General features: G+C 46.7%; 1 protein-coding gene across 2 annotated transcripts in view; it reads left to right on the forward strand.

Moving 5' to 3' along the window:
* Nucleotides 1–1,080: 1,080 nt before the first annotated feature.
* LOC101545288 (death domain-containing protein CRADD) overlaps nt 1,081–26,731 on the forward strand; it is a 363,451-nt gene continuing 337,800 nt past the window's right edge. Inside the window, exons 1-3 of one of the 2 annotated variants that reach the window (XM_055118377.1) lie at nt 1,081–1,336; nt 2,799–3,163; nt 4,833–5,284. In XM_055118377.1, coding sequence (XP_054974352.1) covers nt 3,025–3,163; nt 4,833–5,284 — 591 coding nt within the window. In that variant the 5' untranslated portion in view covers nt 1,081–1,336; nt 2,799–3,024. The other variant, XM_055118378.1, reaches the window with a different exon arrangement.

Below are 26,731 nucleotides of genomic sequence, written 5' to 3' on the forward strand. Positions count from 1 at the left end.
TGTGCGGGCACAGTGAGTTTCAAGCGAGGCCAGGTGGTCTCCAATTTAGGCTGGGAGAAGGTGAGGCTCCCCAGTGTGGGGGGAAATGGTGGTAACTGGTGGTGGTGGTGGTGGCGGCGGCGGCGATGGAGGGTGGGGAATCGTCCAGAATTTCCGGTCTCCAGGCGCCACCCGTGCGGGCTGGCGAGCGGCGCTCCCCGGACTGCGGCACCGCGTCCATCCGCCCAGCGGCCGCGGGGATGGCGGGTGGCTGCGGCCGCAGGGGTCCGCGCCGAGGTCGGCGCAGGTGAGCCCGGCCCCGGCGCCCCGCGGCCGGAAGGAGCCGGCGGAGCTGCGAGAGGGCGGGGCGGGAGCGGCGCGGCCAGGGGGAGGGGACTGCGGGCAGCCCGCGCCGCTTAAGGAGGCGCCGCTCCCGCCCGCCGCCTGCCTTCTAGGATTGGGCCCGGGGCGGGGGAAGCGGGGGGCTCTAGCTTCGGGGGCCGGAGAGCGGCCTGCTGCACGCCTCATTTCTGTGAATGTAAAGCGGGAGGGGGCGTTCCCGGGCACCGCCACTCGGCCCCTAGGCTAGCGCCCCCCCCCCCGCTCCCCCCTCCGGTAAAGAGCGCGGCGTTGGAGGGTCGTGGGGATGGAAATGCCATCCCTCAACCTCAGCAGCGAGCGGAGGAGACGTTATTCGCTCGTGCGCGGAGCCTTCTTTCTCCCCCCAGCCACCACTTGCCCCGACTCGGCTTGCGGGTGGCATGCTCCGGCTACCCCAACGCGAACGCCGCGGGCCGAGCTGCGGGTGCTTCTCTTCGGAGCGTTTCCCCCCCGCCCCCCCTCAGCGCTCCGGGGCGTTGGGGGGGTCGGGGGGGAGCAGAAAAGGGCGGATTCCCAGGCGGGCGGGCGGGCGCCCGAGCGAGCGCTCAGAGCTCCGTCTCGCCTGCAGCCGGCGCCGGAGCGCCGGAGCCTCTTTAAAGCGGTAGCTGGGGCGGCGGTCACGTGAGGCGAATTCCTGGAAAGTTCCTGGAAAGCGGCCTCCGCAGCAGCAGCCGGGCGGGGCGCGCGCGCCGAGCGCCGCTCGCGGAGGGAGGCGGGGAGGAGGGAGGCGCGTCGGGCCGGGGAGTCGCGCGCGCACGGCGCTCCGGGGACAGACGTTTAACTCTTGCCAAGTCTCGGCGCCGCCGCTGCGGCTCACGGGCCTGGGCTTCCCTTGAAGCATGAGCCTCCGCGCCCGCCGCCTCCGGCGCTGCGCGGGCGGCACACGAGGGGCGCCGGGGCTCCGGGCGCACAGCCTCAGGATCCCGCGCGCCCGAAGCCCGGGGACCGGCGGAGCTCGGGTCGGGACTGGCGTCAGGTACCGGTCCGGGGCAGCCCCAAGGCTCCGCCCCGAGGAGGGTCGTTTGGGGAGGGCGGCGGGGCGCGGCGGTCGGCCTGGGCTTCCGCCGGGTAGAGCCCTGGGGAGAGGAGTCCGGACCGCGGTCGCGCCCGGCGCCAGGCGCTCCTGCTGCTCCCGCTTTCTCCCCGCTCCTTCTCGGCGCCGGGAATTCTCCAGAGTTGTTTTTCCCTCTTCTCCTGGTCTAAACTGCCATCCAAATTAATAACCCTCCTGATAACCCGATCTCCTGCTCCTCCCTACCCTCCTCCCTCCCGCCTTCGCTCCTTCCTTCCTCCGCGTCCCACCTCTTGGGTAAACCCGGCAATTGCCTGGGCCCCGGGCTCCGACGAGCCCGGGGTAGGGCGGGGTGCAAGGGGTCGAGGTCTAAGGCGATGGCTCCCCGGGCTTGAGCTCGTCCCGGGCGCCCAGAACTCGCGCGCTCCCCGCCGCGGCGCCGGTGGCATCCCTAGCCCTCTCGTGCCCAAATTAAAAGTCAGCGGGGAAAACTCGGGCAGACACCCCTCCTCTCCCAGGCCCCTCCCGCCCCATGTCTTCTGGGGAGGCTGCCTGGTGCGGAGGCAGCGGTAGAGGCCGGAGCGGAGGTAAGGGCTCGGGGCTCGGCGTGGGGCGTCTGGCAGGTCCCGCGCGGCACGGCGCACGGTGCCGCCGTCTTCGGCCCGGAGCCCCTGCTCGGGCCGCGCGCTCGGGCTGATTCCTCGACAGCGCCCGCGGCGGCAATCAGCGGCGGCCGCTCCGCCGCCGCTGGACCCCGGGAGCTGCAGCCGCGCGCCGCAGGGCTTCCCCCGCCCCTCTCGCTGACCGCTGCCGGCGCGGGGGAGGGGGATGCGGCGGCTCCCGCACCTCGGCTCGCCGGGCCGGCGGCTTCAGTGTGGTGCGGAGGGTGGCCAGGGCCGAGCGGGGGGCTTCCCCCAGGAGCTCCCGGTACTGCGGAGACGCTGCGTCCGAGTTGCCGTGTTTTTTCTTTTTTTTTTGGGGGGGGGTGGAGGTGGGAGTCTCGCCTGTTGTTTGTTCCCTTTGTACATTATTTTCAACTAGTCCTTGGCCAGGGCCTTTGTACCCCGCCGTCCCGCAGGTGACTCTCGCGCTTCTCGGCTGCAAGAGAGCGGTCCTGGGCGGCAAGGCAGCCGCTTTCCCACCCTCATTCTGCTCTCCCCCCGACTCCCCCGCCCCCCCCCACCACCACCGATAGACACACTCTTGCGTTTGGGATCCACGCTCTCTCCCGTTCTCCGGGCCCTAGAGTTGGATGTTTGTTGGGGGGGCGGGCGGGGGGGGGGGAACGGGACGGTGTAGGAGCAGAGAAGCCGGGCGTGGGGGTAGTCCCCGGGATTTTCCAGCTCCTCACCCGTCCCCACCCCAGTCGGGCCCACTTCAAACGGACACCCGCCCGCCCCACCACCCTACTACTTCTTCTTTGCAGGCAAACTGTGGGTGAGCGTGCCTGCGGGGGACTTGGCTGTCGACCCTTCGGGAGCCGGGGAGGGGCAAGCCTCTGCGCCCCGCCATCTCCTCCCGCTCCGGCACCGTCCCGGAGACCCCGCAGGGACGGTGGCCGGGCTCCCCGCTGACTGGCCGGGCAGGACGCGCGCCCCCCTCCGCCTCCCGCGCCGGCGGCCACCTGTCTTTGCCGCGCTGACCCTTCTCCCATGACCCTGCGGTGCCTCGAGTCGTCCGGGAATGGCGCGGAAGGGACGCGGAGCCAGTGGGGGAGCGCGGGCGCGGCGGAGGAGCCGCCCCCCGAGGCGGCGCGCCTGGCAAAGGCCCTGCGGGAACTCGGGCAAACAGGTAGGGGCGGGAGACGGCGTGCGCACGGGGCGGGGGGGCGGGCGCTGGGGGGGATCCCCTGTCCCCCGCCACCCGTCACCCCCAGGACGCTGCTGGAAGCGGGGCAGACGGGGTGGATAAAAGATCCGCCGGCTCCGAGGGGCCCGCGGACACCATGCCCGCGCGCTCCGGGGCTGTCCCCCGAAAATGCTTCTGGTGGGACGCGGAGGCGAGGCCTAGGGGCGGGCTGCGCTCGAAAACGGCTCCGTGGAAGTGGCCTTTGGGGGGGACTGCTGGGACCTTCTCCGTTTGCCGTGGCAGCCGGGGCTCGGGTTCCCGCGCTGCAGAAAGTGCCCGGCCACCTCCGGCACCTCGACCCCTTACTTTCTCCCTTCCTCTGTTTTGCGGGGTGCAGGGGCACCGCTCCGGCCGCCTCCGGCTCACGTGGCCAGCCCAGCCCGGGACTGAGCGGTTGCCACGCAGGCGGCCGCCGCCGCCGCCGCCGCCACCACCGCAGTGCCTGGGCGAGCGCGGCCTTCTTGGGCGGCGCGCCCCGCCACTTGCTGGTGGCCACGGGCGTCCTGGGGGTGTGTGCCTCTTGCTGGGTCTCCTGGGTTCTCGAAGAATTAAAAAAAAAAAAAACAATTAAAAAGCATTCTGGCCGCCCGTGCAGGCTTTCCATAAATCTGGATCCCATAAGCTTGTGTTGGGGACAGTTAAAGTTTTTGGTAGCACGAGGGAGTGGGGAAAGTTCCCCTGCCATGCGAGTGTCTTTCCACGTCGGCCATATGCTTTCCCTTGCAGCGACAGGCAGATTTGCAGGGATCCCAGCAAATGGACTGGGGCGCGGGGAGGAGGGCGCGGAGGGTGGGGTGTGTGTGGGGGAAAATGCAGGCTCCCTGTCCACATTTTTAAAATACAGATCGTTCCTGGGTCATTTTGCGAACGGGATGGGCCGGAGGTGGTGCAGACCGATCAAGTCGAGCATGCTGGGAGACTTGATGGTAGTGATTGGATTTTGGATTAGGACAAAGTCCAAAAGAGTTTAGGGAAGATTGTAAACACCAAGCGCTAATGATCAATTGGGGTTTCCCTCATTTCTCAATGGCTGATAAGGCAGTTGTAAACTAAAAACGCAAACAGAAGCTATTGTTCTGTAATTGTCCTTTCAAAAACAAACTTCTTGCCCGCTTCCCCAGCCTGAGAACGGAGAGCTGTGGGGCTGGGGGCCGTGGGCCCCCAAAGCTGCCTGTTTTGACAGACCCGGGTGACCAAGATTGGGCTTTCCATAGTTGGAAGACATGGCTTTTGTTTCCGACTTCGGATTCATTTCTAATTTACTTTTAAATTTGAACCGTGTTGGAAGCGCCCCATTAGTGCCTCAGATTACAGATTTTCTTTCGTTAGAAGGAAAAAAAAAAGCAAACTTACAGAACAGGAGCAGAGGGTGTTTTTTTTTTTTTTTTTTTTTTGTAAAAAGAAAACTGTCTTAGAGCTTAAGTATGCTCACATTTTCGTTAATATTTGTAGTTTTGGTCGCCTCCTCTAAGCGTCTTCCACTCCCTCACTGATTTTTAGAACTAGGAAAACTGTTGCCGAATAGTTGCTCTACTTTAAAAAAAAAAAAAGAGTTCTTTATAATAACTGTTTTATCCTGTCTTCTTTTTTTCTTTTTCAACAAAAACCCCAGGTTGGTACTGGGGAAGTATGACTGTTAATGAAGCCAAAGAGAAATTAAAAGAGGCGCAAGAAGGAACTTTCTTGATTAGAGATAGTTCGCATTCAGACTACCTACTAACAATATCTGTTAAAACGTCAGCTGGACCAACTAATCTGCGGATCGAGTACCAAGATGGGAAGTTCAGATTGGACTCTATCATATGTGTCAAGTCCAAGCTTAAGCAGTTTGACAGTGTGGTTCAGCTGATTGACTACTATGTTCAGATGTGCAAGGACAAGCGGACAGGCCCCGAAGCCCCCCGGAACGGCACTGTCCACCTTTACCTGACCAAACCACTCTACACGTCTGCACCACCGCTGCAGCATCTCTGTAGACTGACCATTAACAAATGTACCAGCACCATCCGGGGACTGCCTTTACCAACAAGACTCAAAGATTACTTGGAAGAGTATAAATTCCAGGTATAAGCATTTCTCTTTTTCTAAACATGCCTCATGTAGGGTCTCTCTTGGAATGCAGCTATATAAAAAGAGAACCAAAACACGAGTGACTGCTTTGGATAACGACAAGGAATTCTAAGAACAGCTGAAGTCAATCTAATCTTAGTGCGTGATGAGGTAGTTAGGTAGTTAAACCCCATCTCCCCTCCCCCCCCACACACACATGCCCTTATCCCAGAAGCTTCCTTTCCCCCAGCCTGACCAAGACCAGTTGATTCTTTCAAATTAAAAAGAAAATACTCCCAAGGCAAGGCTGAAGAAGCACGTGATCCGAATGCCTTTTCCCTCCCGAGGTTCCTTCTGCTAGGGCCGAGTTCGAGCTTTGGTGATAGAGCAGGAACCAAGCTGTTACGGGCTTCACTTCAGCCTTCCAGGCCTGGTGTTCCAAGTATGTTAGGACAGTTTATATTTTACATTCTGATGTACCTAGGAGTCTTGTTAAACAGATATGCTTGTATTTAATCCTTCATTTTATGCAATTAACCAAATCAACCAAAAAAAAAAGTGACCGTGAAAGCCTGTATTTGTCTTTCTTACTACATGTATGACCTCTCTCATGTGGACGACGAGTACTGTAATAAAACCATTTTAAGGGAGCCTTATTTCAGAACTATTTCAAACTGGTGCAAACGGGAAAGACCGTGTCTTTCCCCCTAAGGCTAAAGACTAGAATGTCGTGCCACCCAGGTGCAACTCGACCCTTGTTAATGAAACCATGTAGAGATATTTTATCCCTGAAGTCGCTGTGTCCCAACCTGTTGCCATTGATTTGGAAATGGCTTCAGATATGTCCAAGTTGTCCTTGAATTGTCTCGCCATGGACATCAGCAGTTGTCTCCCTTCTACCATGTAGAAAAATACTTGGACTTAATTTTCTTCCGGATATTGGGGGATATCTGCCTGTTTTTCAAAGTGTTTATTTACTGCTGTTACTATTTGATTAGAATGTATTAAATAAAAGGAAACCTGACTTTTACAAGTTGCACTTATTACTTTGAATTGGAGAGAACATACCGCTTTCACAGGAATAGAGGATTGCTATTAAAAAACTTAGACCTACTAAAATAAGCCAAATAGTAAGAATAGATCATAAACTTTCTCTAAGGTACTGAGCCATTTTTGCCCTTTGCTTAGCATCATTTGAATTGTGGACTGATCTTTTACAAGGTGAATAGGTGTCACACTAATTCCCTTTCTGTCTCCAAAACCATAAATGGTTTAGCAACTAAATGCAAAAATTCTGACATGGCCCAGTCTTTTACATGTTGAGAAGGCACAATGCAAAATAAAAAATATATTTTAAAAATACAGGGGACAGGTGGGTAGTACAGGGGTTTCAGAAGGGAGCATGCCTTAGGTCTACCCCTACATTTTATCCTGGCTTGCATGTTATTTCCCCGTCCCTTGCTCCCCCAGCACCCTAGACGTCCCTGAGCTTCCCCAGGTTGGCTTAAGTTGTTCCCAGCACTACAGAACCCTTACAGCATTGCATCCTTGGGTGTTGACACTGAACCACCTGCGCATTTGGCCTTGAGTCACCGGGAATGGCTCTCAGGTCCCTGGAGCAGTGTTTGGGAGTCTTCCTCCCCACCTTCCAAAAGAAATCTAAAGTTCTTCCTTCTCAGCCACGCAGTCTTACAGCTGTTACAAATGCATCTTCTATTCTGGAGTTATTATTACCCATTTTATCACCTAATTATTTTGCTGAGCACACCCAGCAATGCACAGGGTTTACTCCTGGCTCTGCACCCAGGAATTACTCCTGGTGGTGCTCAGGGAACCATATGACCTTACGGGATGCTGAGGATTGAACCCAGGTTGACTGTGTAAGGTATGCGTCCTACCCACTGTGCTATCTCTCTGGCCTCAAATCTTTGTGTTTTTTGGCGGGGGCCACATCTGGCCATGCTCAGAGCTTACTCCTGACTCTGTGCTCAGGGATCACTCCTGACAATGCTTGGGAGACCATATGGTGCTGGAGATTGAATCTGGGTTGACCATGGGCAAGGCAGATGCCCTACCCACTGTATGTAGTATTGCTGTGGCCCCATTAATAAAACAAAATTCCCTTGGGCCAGAGAAATGGCTTGAAGGACTTGTGCATCTACTTTACATGCAGGAGGCACTCTGCCCCTGCATGATCCTCCAGGAACCACTGGGAGTGACTCCAGAGCAAGGAACTGAAGATAGCCTCTGAGCATTGCCAGGTTGAACATGCCCCCTAAAAAACAAGAAACAAAAATGCCCAGAATTTTCTGCTTAATTACCTGCTATGGTGAAAATGGTCTTGTACTTGGGAGGGAACCACACCTATGCATCCAAACAGCAAAGCTAACTCAAGATTGCTGGGTGTAACCTACGAAAGGCAAAATTGTTCTCTTTTTGGTCTGCCAGGAGTGGAACCTAGGGCCTCATATGTGTGAGGCATGAACTCTGCCACTGAGACAGTCCCTGGCTGTAGCCTGAAATGTAAAGAACTGGTACATGCCTGTAGGGTGTGATCTGTGACAAAGATCAGTCTTGTTAGGATGCTGAGGTTCTGGGCTTGCTTTCTCTCCTCCGATGACAACAGTTGTCTAGAGTGTTTTAACGAGGTTAGCAAAAATTTCCCATGCGCCATGCCAAGAGGGCTTTCTGGAAATTCTTCCAGGTCTTTTGCATCTTCATTCTTATTGTTTCAAACACTCAGCTCCTCAGTTATTGGGAGTTGGGTTTATTGGTGGGTATGGATACCTGTCCAAGTGTGGAAAGCTCTGCATCAAGTGTCTCCTTGTGAGAAAACTAGAGGATTGCCACACTCTGTGGAGTAGACTGGGGATTTAGCTTTCTCTTTACTCTGCCGGGTTCTGAGTAAATTAATAAGTATCCAGAGACCATCTTTTGTTATCGGTATTATTTTGGGTTTGACTTGGTTATTTTGTTTCATTTTTGTTTTACAGTTAGTAACTTGGTTTACTTTCTGGGCATGTCTTGTACCAGGTTCTCATCCAGCACTTTCTGGGCATTATCTAGTTTTATCTCACACCCTCCAAATGAACAAAGTGCAGTGATTACAGGAGGTGCGTTTTCTGCCATGTGAGCAAAGAGGCATTCCAGGAACATGTAGCCCTTTTTTATTCCTGGAGAGGAACTTCGAAGAGCAAATTGCTGCTATTTCTACATTGATCTGGAGGAACAAGTTAGAGCAGGCTATTATAGGAACCTGCAGCCTTTTTATTGCTGCCTTAGCCCCAGTGGTATAGGTGCCTTAACTAGTGATGTGGGATTGAGTGAGCTTGGTGGGGTGTTTTTACTCTGGGGCAGGCGGGATTTATGTAGGGTTTTATGTAGCTGGTCAGTGGTGCTGTTACCACTGTTATAGCTAGCACATAGTATAGGTGCTGTAGAAACGGGGGGTGGGAGGGAATGCTCAGATTGTATACTTCAGTTTGTCTAAATTCTCTTCTGAGCAGGGGAAAAAAATCCCACTTGGGGGCCAGAGAGATAGTATAGGGGTTAAGGTGCTTGCCTTGCCTGATTCAATAATGGCTCCCAGCACTGCTGGGTGTGCTACCCCCACCTTGCCAGACAACCGCCCCCCCAATACAAACCCACAACAAGACCCCAATAACTCCTTTGTCTCCCTAAACAAGGTAGTTCTGGGTAGTAGTTCTGGGAGCGTTTGGGGGTTTAGAGGCTTTCAAAGGATTCTGGTCTCTTCAGTCTGAGCAGAGTTGAGGCAGGAAAGTTTTAAAATTTAATCACAGTGGCACCTGAGATGGCTTTTTTAGGGACTTGAGAGTGTTTGTTTTCAGGGACTTTGAGACAGGGAGGAAAAGACGGTTGTTTAGTTGCCGAGACACTTGTGACATGTCAGAAAATCTTGACTTTGTGGCACTTACATCATCATCCAAATAGGTAAATTCAAATGGGACAGTAGCTTGGGAGTGTTTATTCGAGGGCAGGGGGACAAATTTGCTCTGCTTCTAGAATATTGTACCTGTGGGGAGGCTAGGAGATAGATGTTTGCTGATGGCCTTCGGGGAGTCCTTGCAGAGCCGGGCCAAACCCCTCCTGGCTGACTGGCCGAGGCTCAGGCAGACGGTGGGTGGGGTTGACCTTGGGTTCCACCTAACAGCTGGTTCAGATCGTTCAGCTCTGAATAGTCTTTCTGTGTTTCAGAGCAAAAAAAAAAAAAAAAAAAAAAAAAAGTGGGGGCTGGACTGATAATACAGCAAACAAAAATAAAAGTACAACAAAAACAAAGGTTTGTCATTCATTCTTGATTTTTCAGGTATTATAGTTCCCTCTTCCAGTTTTCAGTTTTTCAGAATGGTAAAGCTTGAAGCCAATTTATTGAAACCACCTCACTTAGTTTGTTGGGTTTTGGGGCTACACCTGGTTGGTGCTCAAGGCTGACTCCTGGTTCTGTGCTCAGCGATCATTCCCTCTTGGCACGGCGACGGGGACCATATGTGGTGCCAAGAATTGAACTGGCTCAGCTACCTGTAAGGCAAGCACCCTGTCTGCTATTACTTGATTGAAGCGGACTTGTTGGTACCCTCCCTCCCCCAACTGTTTCCCTCTGAAATTTAAATAACAGGCCTTGGAATTCTGGGTGGGATCATTCCCCCCCCAACCTTCCACCCAGGACACAGACTTTATGATGCCTCGATCCACATTCAAGTCCTGCGTTCCTTGTCTTGAGTTGTCGCTACATCTTTGACCTGTTTGCTGGTTGAAAATCGAAAACCTGCCATGCATGCTGCTTTATGATCTCATTCCTGCCTCTGCCAGCTGTGACTCACCCGCGCCGGGGATGCTTGGGTGACTGCCCACTTGCCACCTCAATGGGGGAGCCCATTCTTCGTGGGCCTGCTCCTGGGCACAGTGTCCTAGCTACTTCCTGCCTCGCTTTCCCCCTGTATCATAACGTCACTCTTAGCTCATCTTGCTATATGGCTAGTGAAAGCGGGTAATTACATTCTCCTTGAGGCGGATAATTGAGTGATTTCATATACTTTATGATTAAATCTCTCTTCTCTCCCCCCACCCCCCATACCTTCAGCCTCAGATGTCACACTTCTGTTATGTGTCTGCTCTAATTTTTTTTCCCTTCGTGTATTGATCTTTTAAAAATATCTTTATTTGAGGCAGGGCAATTTACAATACTGTTGATGACAGGGTTCCAGGCATACAAACTTCCATCCCCACCCACTCCACAGGAGTGCTCCTCCCGCCACCCTAGTGCTTTAATGTTTATTTTATGGGCATTGGCACCCCTCCTTCACCGGCAGGTGCTGTTGGTCCTTTGAATGGGCTGTCAGTGTCCTCTGTCTTTTTATGGAATGATTCAGTTTCACCCCTCCAGAGGTTTGGTTTTCCTTGTCTTCACATATTTTTGATTTTTCTCATATTTCCTCTCTGTGGCTTGAGTTCAGGATTCTTCACTCTATTACTAAAGTAAAGTAACAGCTGTGGCGCAGCAGCGTGTGAAAGTCCTGGTGTGGAAAAAGCCGCTCTTGGAGGCCAGCCTGAAATCAGGGAGCAAAGCTGGCCTTTGTCCCCTACCCCTGCAGAGCCCTGGCCATGCTGATGCGGAACCTACCCACGTGGTTGCAGAGAAAAGGGGTCCCCTGATTTACATTTACGGAGTCATAAGCATAAAATGACCCTGGTTAACAACTCTGATTCTTCAACGACTCCCTTAACTTACAAGGGCTGACTGGCCCTGTGACCAGAGGGTCTTTCTGAAAAATATAAATTCCTGCAGTGCTGCCTCTGAGAGAGACCAGAGAGAGGGGCCACGCTAGCGGAGTCCCAGGGAGGAGGGGAGGACTGTCTTCCCTTGGGTGGAGCACACGTACCACCCCAGACGCCCCTTTCCTTGGCAGAGAGTGAGATGTCATCACCAAACCTCCTATCATTTCCCTATCATGCCACAGTTTCCAGCAGCATCAAGACACATGTAGGCTTTGCACGCAGCCAAACTGGATTGGATTCCCAGCACCGTATGTAATCCCCCGAGCACAGCCAGGTGTGGCCCCCAAAACCAAAGAACACTCATATGTTGGGATCAGAGAGAGAGCACGAAGAATAGAGCACATGCTTTGCATGTAGGAGACCTGGATTCAGTCTCTAGCATCCCTTGGTCCCATGAGCGCTTCCTAATGACCCCGGAGCACCATTGGGTAGGACAATACCTTCTCCCACCCTCCAGCTTTGTATGTTTCTAGATGGTTTCCCCTTCTGTTCATTGGGGATGCATTTTCCTGTTTGCGTTCTGGTCTAGAAAGCCACTGTGATCCTTCACATTCTGAAAAATGTTTTGTTATTTCTACCCTAAGAAGTTTGATTTCCCATTTTAGCTTCTTCTCTGCCATCTTGATGAAGTTGGCCTTCTTAGGTTTCCAGCATAGCTGCTTTTCTCCTCATTTCTATTTCCAGGTTGTGGCTCTCAATTCTATTTGGACTGAGTGTCTTTTGCACATTTGATTAGGGCATCTGCTTTTACTTATCTCCAGTAATGGGGGCAGAGAGAATGGGAATGATTGAAACCCATAAAGACAGCCAGCTAATCGTTTCAGCTTCCTCCTCATTTTATCTCCTTTACTAAAACCACTGACAAACATCAGCTGCTTGCCTGTTCTCTTATTTTCCTTGACCATTAGGCAATAAATGTTAATAAAGATACAAAAACATTATAGAAAAGGGAGCAAGTGGCACTCAGTGAATGCTGAACCAGGGGGTCGAGCCCTGGCACTACATACTACCCCCAGCACCTTGGGGGTATGGCTCCGTCTCCCCCCTCCCCCCTCTCCTCCCTCCCCACCAAAGATGGTAAGAATAGAAAATGAAGGGAGAGAGCGAGTGGTGTGTTGAGAACTCCTGAGAGCCAATTGCTGAATATTCCGGTTTTTGTGAGCTGAATAGATTCAGCTATTTCATGAATTCAGCTAATTCATGAATAGATTAAGATCATCCATGGTGGGAGCAATTTGCCTCTTAGAAGTTGGCAGATGCCCCCAGTTGCCTTTCCTTGTCTAGATGGTAGTTTCACCAACACACGGTTGATCTGGGTTATTGTATCTCCTGTGGTAATTGAGACCTCATCAGAGCAAGAAGTTCCTTAGACTTTCTGAGTGGGAGCCTCAGTTGGGAGAGTGGAGTAGGAATAAATGGAGGAGTGAATATTTTTTTCTTTTAAACGATATGTGTCAATTTTATGTGGACTCCAATACATTGTTGATGGCAGATTCCTCATCTCACTGAAAAGATTCAGTGTCTTTTCCTTATTACTTGCAGAATATACTTAGGAGGGAGAGACAGGATGTTTTCAAAGTCCTATAACTGGTGTTTATAGCAACTCTTTAATTATATTTTAATTATTTTGAGAGGGGTGGGGAACACAAGCAGCTGTGCTCAGGGATCATGCTTGGAAATATTTAGGGGAACATATGGCATTTTTGGGATTGAACTCAGATTGGCTGCATGCAAGACAAACATCTTACCCACTACACTCTTTCTAGTCTCCTATAGCTACTCTTTTTTTTTTTTTTTTTTTCTTTTTTGGGTCACACCTGGTGATGCTCAGGAGTTACTCCTGGCTTTGCACTCAGGAATTACTCCTGGTGGTGCTCAGGGGACCATATGGGATGCTGGGAATTGAACCCGGGTCAGCCTTGTGCAAGGCAAACACCCTACCCACTGTGCTATCGCTCCAGCCCCTATAGCTAGCTACTCTTTAGTTGTAACAGTTCCAGGACCCATTTCCTCCTCCTTCTGACTTCATTTTATTCAATTATTCACTCATTATTCATTTATTACTTGTTTATGGGGCTGGAGAGCGGACTCAGGGCTTCAAGTAATGTGGTACTAAGCCACCTCCCCCCCACCCCTTGCGCGCTGATTTCATTCTTTTCACTTCCTCCTCTCTGGAACACTCCTTTTTTTTTTAAATCCTGTTTTTTTTTTTTTTTTTTTTAACACTCAGCATTTATTGAATACCTACTGAATTCTACCAGGAATAGAAAAAGAGTAAAAAAGAAAAAAAAATCTTGGTGCATTAGGGCAGCTCTCATGGCCCATGAGTAGGGTTGGTGAGGAGGAACTGAAGGGGATTCAATACTCTACTGGGAACAATGCACACATATTTACTCTATTTCATCAGAAACAAACTGCTAATGCCTTTATTCTGGTCCTACCCACCCCCTGCCCCATGGAACATCAAACGGAGGCTTGAGAGAAAAAAATAACCTTCCTAGCGAGGGGGCAGTTATGGAGGATCCAACCCGAGGTTTTCCTTGGACTCTGCAGTTTCAGCCTATGTCTTGGGAACCACATTGCACAGGCGCTTGAAGCCGAGGAATCACAGGGTGATTCATTGTTAAGCAGTGAAAAAGACAATGATAGCTCTCTTCAGACAGGGTATAATCAGCCTGCCTGGGGGTGTTAGAGAAAATGTCAGAGGATAAAGGGCAGGAAGGAAGGCATCTTTAGATCCCCAGGTAGGGTTAAAGAGGAGGGGAGAGGTTTGTTTAAGATCTTTCCAAACTTTGTTGAAGGCTATGGAATTTATCCAGGACACAGTGGATAAAAGCTTTTTCAAATAAGCTGAGAGGTCTAAGAGGGAGGGGAAGGAGCCAGGGGCTGGGGAGAAGACTGAGGGTTTGCATGCTGACTTCCTCTGTATGTGGACTCAGATTGTCATGGTGTATGGGGCTGTGGGTCCTGCAAATATAAATTTCCCCTTGCAAACCTGCTTCTGCACCTGGCACTTGGGCTTAACTGGCAGTTTCGTTCCTAGCAAAAGAAGATACGGGGGTACAGTGGGCAGAATTTTGAGCTAGGAATTCAACTTGGGTTACACTTCTCGTTGTTTGGCTTTGGGCCAAATATTGAATCTTTTAGGGTCTCAGTTACTTCACCTATAAGATGAGCAGCTTACTTTCTGGACCCTTCCAAGGAGGTAGCCCCAGTGCCCAGAGGCCAGAGCAGCCCTCTTCTTTGAGATGGGCAAGGTCAGAGGAAGCTAAGTGCCACATTTCTGTTGAGTCCCATTGTCCATTTCAATTATAATATAGATATTATCTCAGTTTCATAATTCATGTTCCTTTATTTTGAAAAAACAAAACAAAACAAAACCCCTTTTAATTCTGTACCATTTATCAGCTTTTCCACAAATGAGTTAACTCCATTTCCATCCAGTGTAGAAGAATGTTGTGTTCTCTTGGCTGTGGATCTCTGAGCACTGTCCATAGTTAAGGAGTTTTGGGGCCAGAAAGATAGTACAGAGGTTACGGTGCTTTCATTACATGAAACCAATCCTGGTTTGAATTTCTGGGACCACTTACGGTCCCTAGAGCACTTTCAGGAGAGATCACTCCTGAGCACAGAGCCAGGAGTAGCCTGAGTACAACTGTGCACACTCTACCCCCACCCCCCCCCCCCAAAAAAAAAAAGTTGTGGTTTGTATTTTAGATCTTGGTTTTGATGGAGATACAGGAATCTGCAGTGTGTCAACCATCATCTTGGATGAATTTTTACTGTTAGGGGATCTGGAAGACTGTCTTTGTTCTGAGTTATGAGAATGGCTGTACTCCCAGGAAATTGTGAGCTGAATATGTATGTGTTTGAATCTTTAAAAAAAATTACACATTGTTCTCATGAATGATTCTCAATGGACAGGAATACTTTTGAGCTTTGCTTTTCCATTCCCGGGGCCAATAAATCAAGAAATTCATAAAAGAGAGATGAGAAAGAGAACACCGAGATCTAGAATGTACTGAGGTAATTCTTAGATTCTTTGGTAAAAAATAGTATGATATTGTAACATGAATGATCTTGTCCCAGTGTTTCTTCACATCTGGACTTGCCTGGATCTATTTTTTTTTTGTTTGCTTTGTTTTGTTTTTGCTTTGGAGCTGCATCTGATTGTGCTCAGGGGCTATTTATTCCTGGCTCTGTGTTCAGGGATCAATCTTGGTGGTGCTCAAAGGACCAGATGTGGTGCTGGGGATTCAAACCTGTGTTGACCACCTGTATGCAAGTGCCTTAACTCCTGGGTTGCCTGGATCTATTTTTAAGTGGGGCACATGGGTGAGACTAATAGTTCTGGAGGAGGGAAGTATGCAGACATAGACAGAGCCCGTCACTGAATCTGGGAATGGCTGAAGGTTCCCAAGAGATCTGTCTGAACCATCATCATTGGGTTCAGTGTTAGTTGAAGCTAAATTGGGCAAACCATGGGTTATCTTATATTGAAGGCATGACAGTGAGACAGCCATTCTAGAACAGACCAACTGTTGGCTTTCCAAGAGACTGATGGGGCTGGAGCGATAGCACAGCAGGTAGGGCGTTTGCCTTGCATGAAGCCGACCCAGGTTCCATTCCCAGCATCCCATATGGTCCCCCGAGCACCACCAGGAGTAATTCCTGAGTGCAGAGCCAGGAGTAACCCCTGTGTTTTGTTGAGTGTGACCAAAGAAAGAAAGAAAGAAAGAAAGAAACAAACAAACCAAGAGACTGAAAGAGTGAAACCATTTAGTGATGTTAGGCATTATATTTTGAATCTCTTTTATTGCTCTCAACATGATTTTGAAGTAAATTCTGTTGTGTTTCCTTTAGAGATAAAAAGATTGGGGCAGAGATTAAATGACTGAGATCTTATTGTCAGGCCAGTTTGACACCAAAACTCTTGCTTTTGTTTACTCTTCTCTCCTTTACCTCAGTGACCTTACCATACCTTTTATGAAGGCTGCAGCTACCCTAAATTTCAGCGATGTGTTCTAGCACCTAGCTTCTTAAAATGTGGTTTGAGGTGGGGGGGTTGTCATATAACTGAATGTGAGGTAGTGAAAAAATCTATAAAAATTTGGTTTAAAATAATTCTCTTTGTGATTTAATTATCAGTCAATATTTGATATATATACTTATTTTATATATCCTAGACATGGGGTCATATAAAAATTTCTCAAGCCGAAGATGGTTACGAGTGAGAAAATCTTAGAAAATCCTGTGCCAGACCATATAACTTTCAGTCAACACAAAGTAACAGTGAAAGGACTAGGACCCTGTCTGACCAATTCACTATGGTATTATTAGCAATTCGATTTCAAGCAAATACAAGAATACCCCAAAGCCTGAGCATCCAGCTTGAGATATTTCTGTCCATGTGAATTTATATCTTTTCTCCTTTCTTCCACTGTTTTATGGTCTCTGCAACCATAACCAACCTGTTCTTCCAAATCACCAATTTCCTTTGGAGATAAGTTATTTGAATTATGCAGCAGTCAAAATCAAATTAAAGTTTTGGGTGGCTGGAGCAACAGTACAGAGGGTAGGGCTTGCCTTGCATGTGGCCAACTGGGGTTTGATCCTTGGGATCTCATATGGTTCCCTGAGCACTGCCCGGAGTAATTCCTGAGTGTCCTGAGTGCAGAGCCAGGAGTAACTCCTGAGCACTGCCAGGTATGTGCCTTCCCCACTGAAGTCCAGGACTTCATGCATTAAAGCTTTTCTGCTATCAATGAGCCACATTCCTGGTCCCATAATGTAAATTTTTTTTAATTTTGTGTGTGTGTGTGTGTGTGTGTGTGTGTGTGTGTGTGTGTGTGTGTGTGTGTGTGTGTGAAGAGTCTCCTCAGTAGTGCTCAGGGAATCTGGAATCACTCCTGGTGATATTCCATCAACTGGGCCAGACAGGTCAGACAGGTCAACGCTTAGGCCTGGCATTGCTCAGACCTCATGGTTCTCGAGGACCAGCAGGTCCACAACACCAGGTAGTGCTCTGGGGGTCAGGAGCACTTGGGATTGAATGCCTGGTCTTGGGTAGGCAACACATGTGTGTCCTGACCACAAGCTATCTCCACAGACTTCAAAATCTAGTTTATTTGTTTGTTTATTTATTTTAAAACTAAGCAATGCAGTACAACTCCAAACTCTCAGGGACAACAAAAACTTCTGTCTTAAAATAGTACAGACTTCTCCACTACCCTTTGTGGCCATTATCACCAGAAGCCTCACCTCAGGGTCATTCTGGAACCCGGGCCAACAGGGCAGCCCCCTCTGCCTTCATGACTTGGGGCGCTCAGCCCCTGGGAAAGAAGAAATTCAAGAATCCCCTGATGACATTTGAATGTCTTGTCACTTCGACTCCCAGCTCCTTGGCCAGACTTCTGTTAAATGGGGCCACCCCAGCCCCGGCAGAGCTTGTGCCCCTCTTGTTTCTTCTGCAGCTCGACTAATTAGACCTCAGGTAAACTGCAAGGGGGAACACAAAGCCTCTTTAATCCCTTTCCTCTGTCCCCTTGTTTTCCAAAGCTTTCTCAGCTGCTACAGGATCATTCATCCCTCTCCTTCCTTCGTGACAGCTGTCTGTGAGCCACAGGAAAGGTCCTCACTCAAGAAATATTTAACGAACCACTATTGCCTCGTGCCAGGCATGAGGCAAAGGTCCTAGGAAAATGGGGGTAAAAAAAACCACCATCTTGGGGCCAGGGAGATGGTACAAGGGTTAAGGTTCTTGCCTTGCACAAGGCCCACCCATATTTGATCTCCAGCACTGCAAAGGGTCCCCCTGAGCCCTCCAGGAGTGGTCCCTGAGCACAGCACCAAGAGTAAATCAGCTCTTGGTGGGTGTGGCCCACCCCCAAAATGAAAATCAAAACCACTGTCTGCACTTTCACAGGGCTGCTGGGGAGTAGGGACACAGACATGCCTGTCATCACTGTGCCGTGAGATCATGGCTCACCTAACAAGGGCCGAAGAGCGGGAAGCAGGAGAGGAACTGCCTGGGTTGGTGGGAAGGAATCAGGGAGAAGGTGGCCTTTGATGGGAACTGAAAGACGGCTTGGCCTGACCTACGTGCCAGGTGAAGGAGACACCTGAGATCCAGGTTCTATTGTTGTGGGTGTAGCTTCATATGTGAAAGCAAGAACTGGAGAGGATTTCCAGGCGGGAGAAAGAACAGTTTGATTTCGTGGCAATGAGGCAGGCTGGTCTAGACGGGCTCGGCCCTATATCAGGGCTTCTTATCCCTTATTGCAAGGATATGATTGGGATGTGTGAACTTGGATAGATCAAAAATGACAGTGTGTCACTGACCTCAAACTGAAATCTAGCATTTCTTTGAACAATAGAGTCCAAGTGGCAGATCAAAGTTGAATTGAGCAAAAGATGAAGGTTTTCATTGATTGAAAGCAGGTATTTTGATATATCCCAGTTATTGCAGATATTTCAAAGTACCATTTACATTATATACTTCAAACCAAAATTTCTGTCATCATTAGACAAGTTATATTGTGCCATTTAATGAATCATTCATTCAAGAAATAGGAATATTACCATGTCAAAGCTTGAAAGTAATTTGATATGTGCACCTTTGGTAGAATTAATCATTTTTTTTTCTTTTTGGGTCACACTTGGCGATGCACAGGGGTTACTCCTGGTTCTATACTCAGGAATTACTCCTGGCAGTTCTCAGGGGACCATATGGGATGCTGGGATTTGAACCCGGGTCGGCCGCGTGCAAGGCAAACGCCCTACCCGCTGTGCTATCGCTCCAGCCCCGAATTAATCATTTTTAATCCTTAAATTTAATTATATCACTGTCAATATATTTTTTTGAGGTCACACTTGGTGTTGCTTAGGAGGTGTGTACTCTAAGAATATTGTTAGCAGATAAAATTGCGATTAGTCATATGGAAGGCAAGTGGCTTAATCCCTATTCTATCTTGCTGGCCCTTAATTTTATTTTTTGAACACATTATTATAAGAAAGAATCTAGTCTTTTCTAGACTACCATGGGTCTCAAGAGAGGTCAGAGCTCATAGTCGAGGAAGTTGATTAGGAAGTAATCATAAAGGCTAAGGGGAAGAGAGTAACACTAGCACTGTATCACTATTGTCCTGTTGTTCATCAATTTGCTTGAGCGGGCACCAATAATGTCTCCATTGTGAGATTTGTTGTTACTGATTTTGGCATATCGAATATGCCTCGGGTAGCTTGCCAGGTTCTGCCATTCGGGCAGGATACTCTTGGTAGCTTGCTGGGCTCTCCAAGAGGGATGGAGGAATTGAACTCTGGTTGGTCGTGTGCAAGACAAGCGCCCTACCCCCTGTGCTATCGCTCCAGTCCAAGGGGAAGAGAGGAAAGAGGAAGAATTTGTGGGAGATTCCAGAGACCCAGTGAATTTAATAGATATGGGTTATGTACCCCATTGTGTTTCTGGAGCCAAATTCTTCCACTTTCTGCAGCGTTTCTCCCTTCCTATTCCTATTTAATGAAAAGTATAGTCACAGTCATTCGTGTAATTTAAAAAATCAACTAGCGGAGCATGGGTGGGGGAAAAAAAGAGGCAAATTACAAGTACATAAGGAATTTGGATGTAGTGGATTATATCAAACCTATATTTCAAAACCATAAGAATTAAGACTACTGTAAATATGTAACCTAAACTCTAATATTGAAATGCAAAGTAAAAATGAAAAAAAATTAAAATTAGTTTCACCAGAAAAAAAAAGTTTGAATAATTAAAAAAATATATCAAAAGTATAGAAGGGTATGGGAAAAATCAGCTCTCCTTCTTTGGCCCCTGCCATTCCTACACTTTCCCATCCTTACAGTGTTCTCTAGCTACACAAATTCTGTCCAGAAAGAGCCTTGCAGTCCCCACTACATTTTTCATGGTAGGTGTTGAATAAATGACTGATAGATCCCAAAGGGACTTTCTGTTTCAAGTTCAGGAAGCACATTAACTATACCTTATGTGAAGGGGATATATTTTCCCCCTAAATTTCCATTTTCTCTGTTGTCTTCAAAGTAACACAAAATATGCGAACAAAAATTACACTTGTTGATTGTGTTTTTGAAAGAGAGTAAGGGCAGTTGAATAATACTGTGCAATAGGATTGTGAAGATAGATTGAAATTTTTAAAAATTGACAAGCTAGATATAAATTTTACACCCATTCCCTACCACCACCCCCTCGAGTTTCTCAGCAGCAGGGGTTAATTTCTGTGTGTTGCTCAGGTTGTTTTTTTCTTTTTCTTGCAGTGTTGGGGGGGGGGTGTTGGGGGGGCAGTGGCACACCTGGTGTGCTCAGGGCTTACTCCTGGCTCTGGGTTCCGGGATCACTTGAGCATCATATGGGGCACCGGGGACGGAGCCTGGGCCGACTGCATGCAAAGCAAGTACTCTTCCTTCTGTACTATCACTCCAGCAGCCCCTTTTGCTCATATTGTACGTTGGACTGTGGAGTTGTTACTCTTTGATCAGCTGGTGAAAAAATCCTTGCTGCGTTGCTTGTGAGGCCCAGGAAGGTATAGTTTTATGGTCTGATGTTTTTTGATAATGTTGCCAGATAAAATTGATGTCTGGCGCTTTTTCTAGGAAAACATTCAGATTTTTTCCAGGTTGACTTGTAGGAACTTAGTGTTATTTGAATTTCACAGAAGAACTTTTTTTCAAGTGACAGAAAAAATAACAGTTCCAGTTTTGAGGACTCTTAGCAGCATCTTCTGACGGTGCCAACATTGCTAAAGGATCGGACTGTTTGTACGGATTTATGACAAAGTTAAGAATTTAGATTTTTTTTTTTTAGTTATCAATATGATAAAATCCAGTTCTAACTGCTGACACTTTTCCTAACTTTTATAAAAAAAGGCATCTTTCCCTTTATTCTCATCTCATTTATCAGCGATTACTTTGAGGCTAATCTTGAGACATGATTGCTGTTGACTGTTCTTGCTGTCTTTTGTTTTGTTTTTGTGATTTTGGGAGGGAGAGAAGCATTTGGGGGAAATGCGGTACGGCAAAGGAAGCTTTCCAATTTACACATGAAAAATACGTCTTCTTTATTATAAATATTGGAAGTGCAAGTTACAGCCGGCTGCTTGAGAGCTATTACCTGGTAACATAGTGAGTTAACTTTTCTTTAAAAGCCCCGCGTCCTCTCTTCACACTAATCGGCTGAATAACGGCTTTCTTTGTTTCTGCAGTGAAGCCTCTGAATATACTTGGAACAGAATGACCATATTAAAAAAAACGCCTTATTGAAATATAATTTATCACAGAGGAATATTTAGTTAAGCTCCAGAACTGCCAACTCAACCCTTTGAAAAGACTTTTAACAAGCAGGTTAATAAAAGGCCAGAGGAGATCACTTTTACGGTTCATAAAGGTTAAAGCCAAGTCTCAGCGCGGAGAGGCGTTGACTTTGATTTACATCTCCTAGACGGGAGAAGGGACTAGCCCGGTTGATGTTTCTAGGAACTAGTTAAGGGAGAATGGGCAAGTCTGGGGTGCGGAGGAGAACGTGTGGGTCTTTCTGCTGGAGAAAAGACTCCCACTTAAAAGTTGGTTTCTTTCTCACTGTAGAGTTTCCGCACCGAGTTCCTGTAGGGTCTAGGAGTTGCACACAGACTGTCACCAGGAAAGGGACCTCGCTGCTGCTGGTCAGACCAGGCAGAAAAAGTTTCTGTGTGTGTTTGCCTGCTGAGTCCAGTTTCCCTGCTGGGCAGCTCGGCCTGCCAAGGGGAGCAGGAGCGGGGAAGCAGAGGGGACTCCTGGCGCTTCCACAACGCAGTGACGGAGATTGACAGATGCCCACGTATTTAACACTTAGATACCACCCAGAGGCGTGTGGCACGGAGAGTAAACAGCCCTGCTCACCGCGCTGCGCAGTGTCTAGCGAGTTAACATCTGTTTATATAACCTCACTTACCCCATGCAAGTGAGGGAGTGGCTGCGCAAAGTAGTTTTCATGGATTATCTCCTAAAAGGCATCCGTTCTGTTTTTATGTTTTATTGCAGCTATTTCTCTCTCCCGACACTCCCCCGCACCCACACACAATTGTTTTTAAAGTAATAAAGTGGCTATGACGGATTCAGTTAGAAGTCAAATCCGATTTCAAAAGGATATGAAGCAAGAACTAAAATTGCCGACCTTCTCCTCTCCTTTCACTCTCCGGAGGGAACTCTCCTTAAAATTGTATTTTTTTGTCCCCCAAGAATTTTTCATTGTGAGATGAGGATATATTTAATTTGCCTTTTAAAAAGTGCACACAGATATGATTATGCTGTATACTTTGTTCTACAATTTGCTTTTGAAGTTTAATGTGTGGAGTCTTTGTAGAGCTTTATAGCTCTTTATGGTAACAAAAAGCTCAACTACATTCTTTTCAGCATCTACACATTATTCCTGGTATGTGCACCATCCTTGACCCACTCATTCACTTACTGATAGACATTGGGGTTGTTTCCTGTTTCCTGCTATTACTCACATCTGTGCTAATAGTTCTGTGTGCTCATGGTTATTTGTGTGTGTTGAGTATATCTAGAATGTTGCACAGAATATATGCATTAATATTTGATACTTTCATTTTGATATGGTAGTTGAAAACTTTAATTGTATCGATCTCTTGTTGTTTTATTAAACCATGTAAATTTATGGAGTGCATCTTCACATCTTATATGTGTCTATAAGCTCCCCCAACGTTAATATTTGAATGCATATTTAAAAATCAGATTCCTGAGAAATTTCTAAGAACTATTGTTCTAATAAATATTTTAGTAATTCAAATGTTACCATTGTCTTTTAAGTTACAAATACAATCTCGTCTTTTCCTTAAGATATCATTCATTTTTATACAAGCACATTTAGTGTGAAGATCAAATAATCTTGTTCTTTTGCTAATGAAGTGAGCTGGATTTAAGTGGCCGTTCCAGAAAGGCTGTCTCTGGAGAGTTCTGCCTTTGGTCTTCAGACATGGTCAGGGGCCTGCAGCAGCTCAGGAGGGCATGATCAGAGACATCCAGAGCTATGGGGCAGGCACACAGCTTCATGCTTTGACTGGCTCCAGTTAAAACAACGGTCTAGAAATCCTAAGAAAGAATTGGAAAAACATCTCCTCTTTTCTGATAGCTCTTCAGTTAGATTAGTTTAGAATATGGCGATGGAGGACAGCAATAGCAAAAAGTTTCTCCTGTGACAACTTTCTTCACTTCCCTTCTTTTGCCTTTTTTTCTCTTTGCATTTATTTTCATACCAATTATAATTTAACCTTTGCATCCACTCATGATGGGAGGTGACGGAGTATGAGGGGGTGCAGTTCTAGGCACAGTGGAATTGACTTCCTGCAACTCAGACAGAGAAAATGAACTTTGTAATTATTATCAGAGTGATCTGACTCTGTATCTAGATTCTGATCCACTAGGGATGTTTGAGCTGTTCTGACTGCAGGCCCTTGAAGCATTTTACCTATACAGAAGTGCTTCATTTCTTACTTTTATTTTATTTGTTTGTTTTGACTTTTTGGGTCATACCCAGTGAGGCTCAAGGCTTACTCCTGTTTCTGTACTCAGGAATAACTCTTGGCAGTGCTCAGGGAACGATATGGGATGCTGGAGATCAAACCCAGGTCGGCCATGTGCAAGGCAAACACCCTAGCCACTGTACTATCGCTCTGGCCCCTCATTTCTTACTTTTAATTGAAGTGGCTGACTGGCTTTTCCTTCCTTCCTTCCTTCCTTCCTTCCTTCCTTCCTTCCTTCCTTCCTTCCTTCCTTCCTTCCTTCCTTCCTTCCTTCCTTCCTTCCTTCCTTCCTCCCTCCCTCCCTCCCTCCCTCCCTCCCTCCCTCCCTCCCTCCCTCCTTCCTTCCTTCCTTTCTTTTCGTAGTTAAAACTTAATACAGATGAAACCTGACAGATATCAAGATAGAAATCAGACTTAAAAAAATTGCATTTCAAATTCTAATTAAATCGCTTTAAAAGTGAACATAGTGGTAACACGAAATACCTTAGTGGTAACACTAAACCCACTGGGAATTAAAGAACTTGGACAAGATTTTCGCCTATAAAATTACCTGCTTGTCTGAAAAACAGCTCTTTCAAACCCCAGTTCTGTCACCCTCGAAACTCATCATTAAGGACACAGTCACATCAGGCTAGAATCTAGATGACAGGAAAAAAGAAAAGTAAAAAAAAAAGGAAAAGAAAAACTACGCTAGATTTTCCCATTTAAGGTCTGAATCTCTGTGGCTTTTAAAGTTACCCTGTAATCATACAGAGACTTATGCCCTAAAATAAAAGAAGTAAACCAGGAGACACGGAAAGCCTGTCTAACCAGAACTCTTCATTCCCGACACTTCGTTTTCCCAGTATCACATCAGAGGTCAGCAGGACAAGAGAGAGGGTGAAATGTGTTGTTCCCTGTTATCCTGAAATAGAATGTTCTTCTTCACAACTAGACAGGAAGCACCTGGGGGATTATTTGCTTTAGAGATTTGGAAATAAAGTGTTTTAGAAAATAGAATGGAAAAAAAATAAAGTGGTTTCTAAGTCCAGGGCCTTTTTTTTTTTTAATTTCCTCACACATCTTTATAATCTGAAAGAAATTTCATAATTCTGAAGCTAATAAATTTAAGTAAGCAATGTTTAAATTAAAGATAAAGTCAGAATATCAAACAAGTTGAGATAGAATATTTTAGCTGAACTCTTTCTAATTTTGACTGAAATTGACCTTCAATATTATCGTACTTTCATTTTCACAACTCTTTACATATTCTGTTGAAAAAAGAGTTTAAAAATGAAACAAATTTGTTTCTTAACTATTATTATCTCTACTACCTTCTGACTTTCTAATTGTATAAGGCTTTAAGATATATTTTATTTTAAATCTCAATAATTAACTAATGGACAGTTGCTAGATTTTTTTTTTTTAGTTTCCATAAGAAAAAATCATCTGATTTCTTTTCTTACTCTTATTTCTTTTGAAGACTTAATTCTGTTTTTCTTCCGTAGTCAATGTGAAGTCAATTTATTATAGAGAATTTTGTTGTTGGCAGCTGACAATATGAGCACATATTTCCCCACATTACTAGAAAGAATGTTATATAAGGAAGTTAGCAGAGAAACGTGAGTTCTCCAACACTGGGATTTAAGAGGAAAATCTGTACTTGTAGGTCTTTGATTTTTGTGTATTAAATAACAGTTTAAATTAACTTCATAATTATGTACTTAGTACTTTAAGCAACATTTTTAAAATTACCGAATTAATATATTAAATTGGATAATCCAACTAGAAACACGGGGTACTGGTTCTTCCTGTCAACAATACTTTAAAAAGTAGGGCTCTGTTGAGAGTATTTTTATTACCTCAATTTCATCCCTTTTGCAAAATGTGTGATGGGTATTACACTTAGATTTGTTTATATACTTAAAGTCTTGTCAAAGTGAGCCTTTTTTTGTCACAAGTATTCGTGATTTAAGAATGTTTGTCAGTGGGTAGATAGTAATGCTTTTGGAATCTTACTCATTAGTGAAAATAAAAGAACTTTGGCTTTTCTTCATTTTTTTATAATAGACACACATTTCACTGAGTACAATCCAAAACTTTTAAGTTCAAGTTGATAATAGTTCTAAAATACTTTATTTTAAATATTTCAACTACTTTTAAAAATCCAGTCGCATTTTAGATTGCTTCTCCTTTTTGAAACCTGATTTTCCCCCCCAGACTTGTTGCACACACTGCCACTCTCAGTTCAGATGGGAGACCAAGTCTCTCTGTCACACGCCGCTGTTGTGATTTCAGGCTGCAGAGCAGGGTTGTTGTCTACTCGAATGTACCTTTTAAAAATAAATTGAGTCTCAAATTTCTTGCATGTGTAAGTACTCCTGGAGCTGGGATGATTTTTCTCCAGCCAGCTGAAAGTGGGCTGGGTCCTTCTTCCTCAGAGTAGGTCTTATTTCAGGAGTTTTAAATTCAGTTGTTTCATGACTAAAAGATATTCCCTTGCTTTTCTTTTTTTCTTTACTTCTTCTTCTTCTTCTTCTTTTTGATTCATTCCAGTGCTTTATTTATTTTTATTTATTTTTAATCTATGTATTTTGTTTCATTTTTATTGAAACACCATGAGATATAGGTACAAAACTTTCTTGAGTTTCAGTCATACAATCATTGAACACCCATCCCTCCACCAGCGTGCATTTCATACCAGCAATGTCCCCAGTATTCCTCCCACCGCCCCCACCTGACTCCCCTGCCTCTATCTGCCTTTCTTTTAAATTTTAAATGACCATAGCATATACTCTTGCTGAATCGTCTCTGAGAACTTTAAGTTTATAGCAATGTTAGGTTTTGTGTCTGATTAATAGAGACTATATTTTTATTCTTTTTTTTTTATTGGGACTGTTGAACTTGTGATTATATCTTATCGAAACCTCTACAATTATCCAAATAAAATGATGCATTTTTTTCCCCTTCTCTCTCTTTCTGGGGAGGGTATGGTTTTCCCAGCTGCATTCTCCAAGGAGAGGGTGTAGGCAGTTGTGGTAATTTCATTAAATTTGCTCACCCCTCGCTGTACTTATCCGCAATTTTATATTTCTCAGTAAGAACTCTTCATCCTCCCAGATTACATAAACAGCAC

The sequence above is a fragment of the Sorex araneus genome, chromosome 10 (assembly GCF_027595985.1).
Source record: "Sorex araneus isolate mSorAra2 chromosome 10, mSorAra2.pri, whole genome shotgun sequence".
NCBI classification, from domain to species: domain Eukaryota; kingdom Metazoa; phylum Chordata; class Mammalia; order Eulipotyphla; family Soricidae; genus Sorex; species Sorex araneus.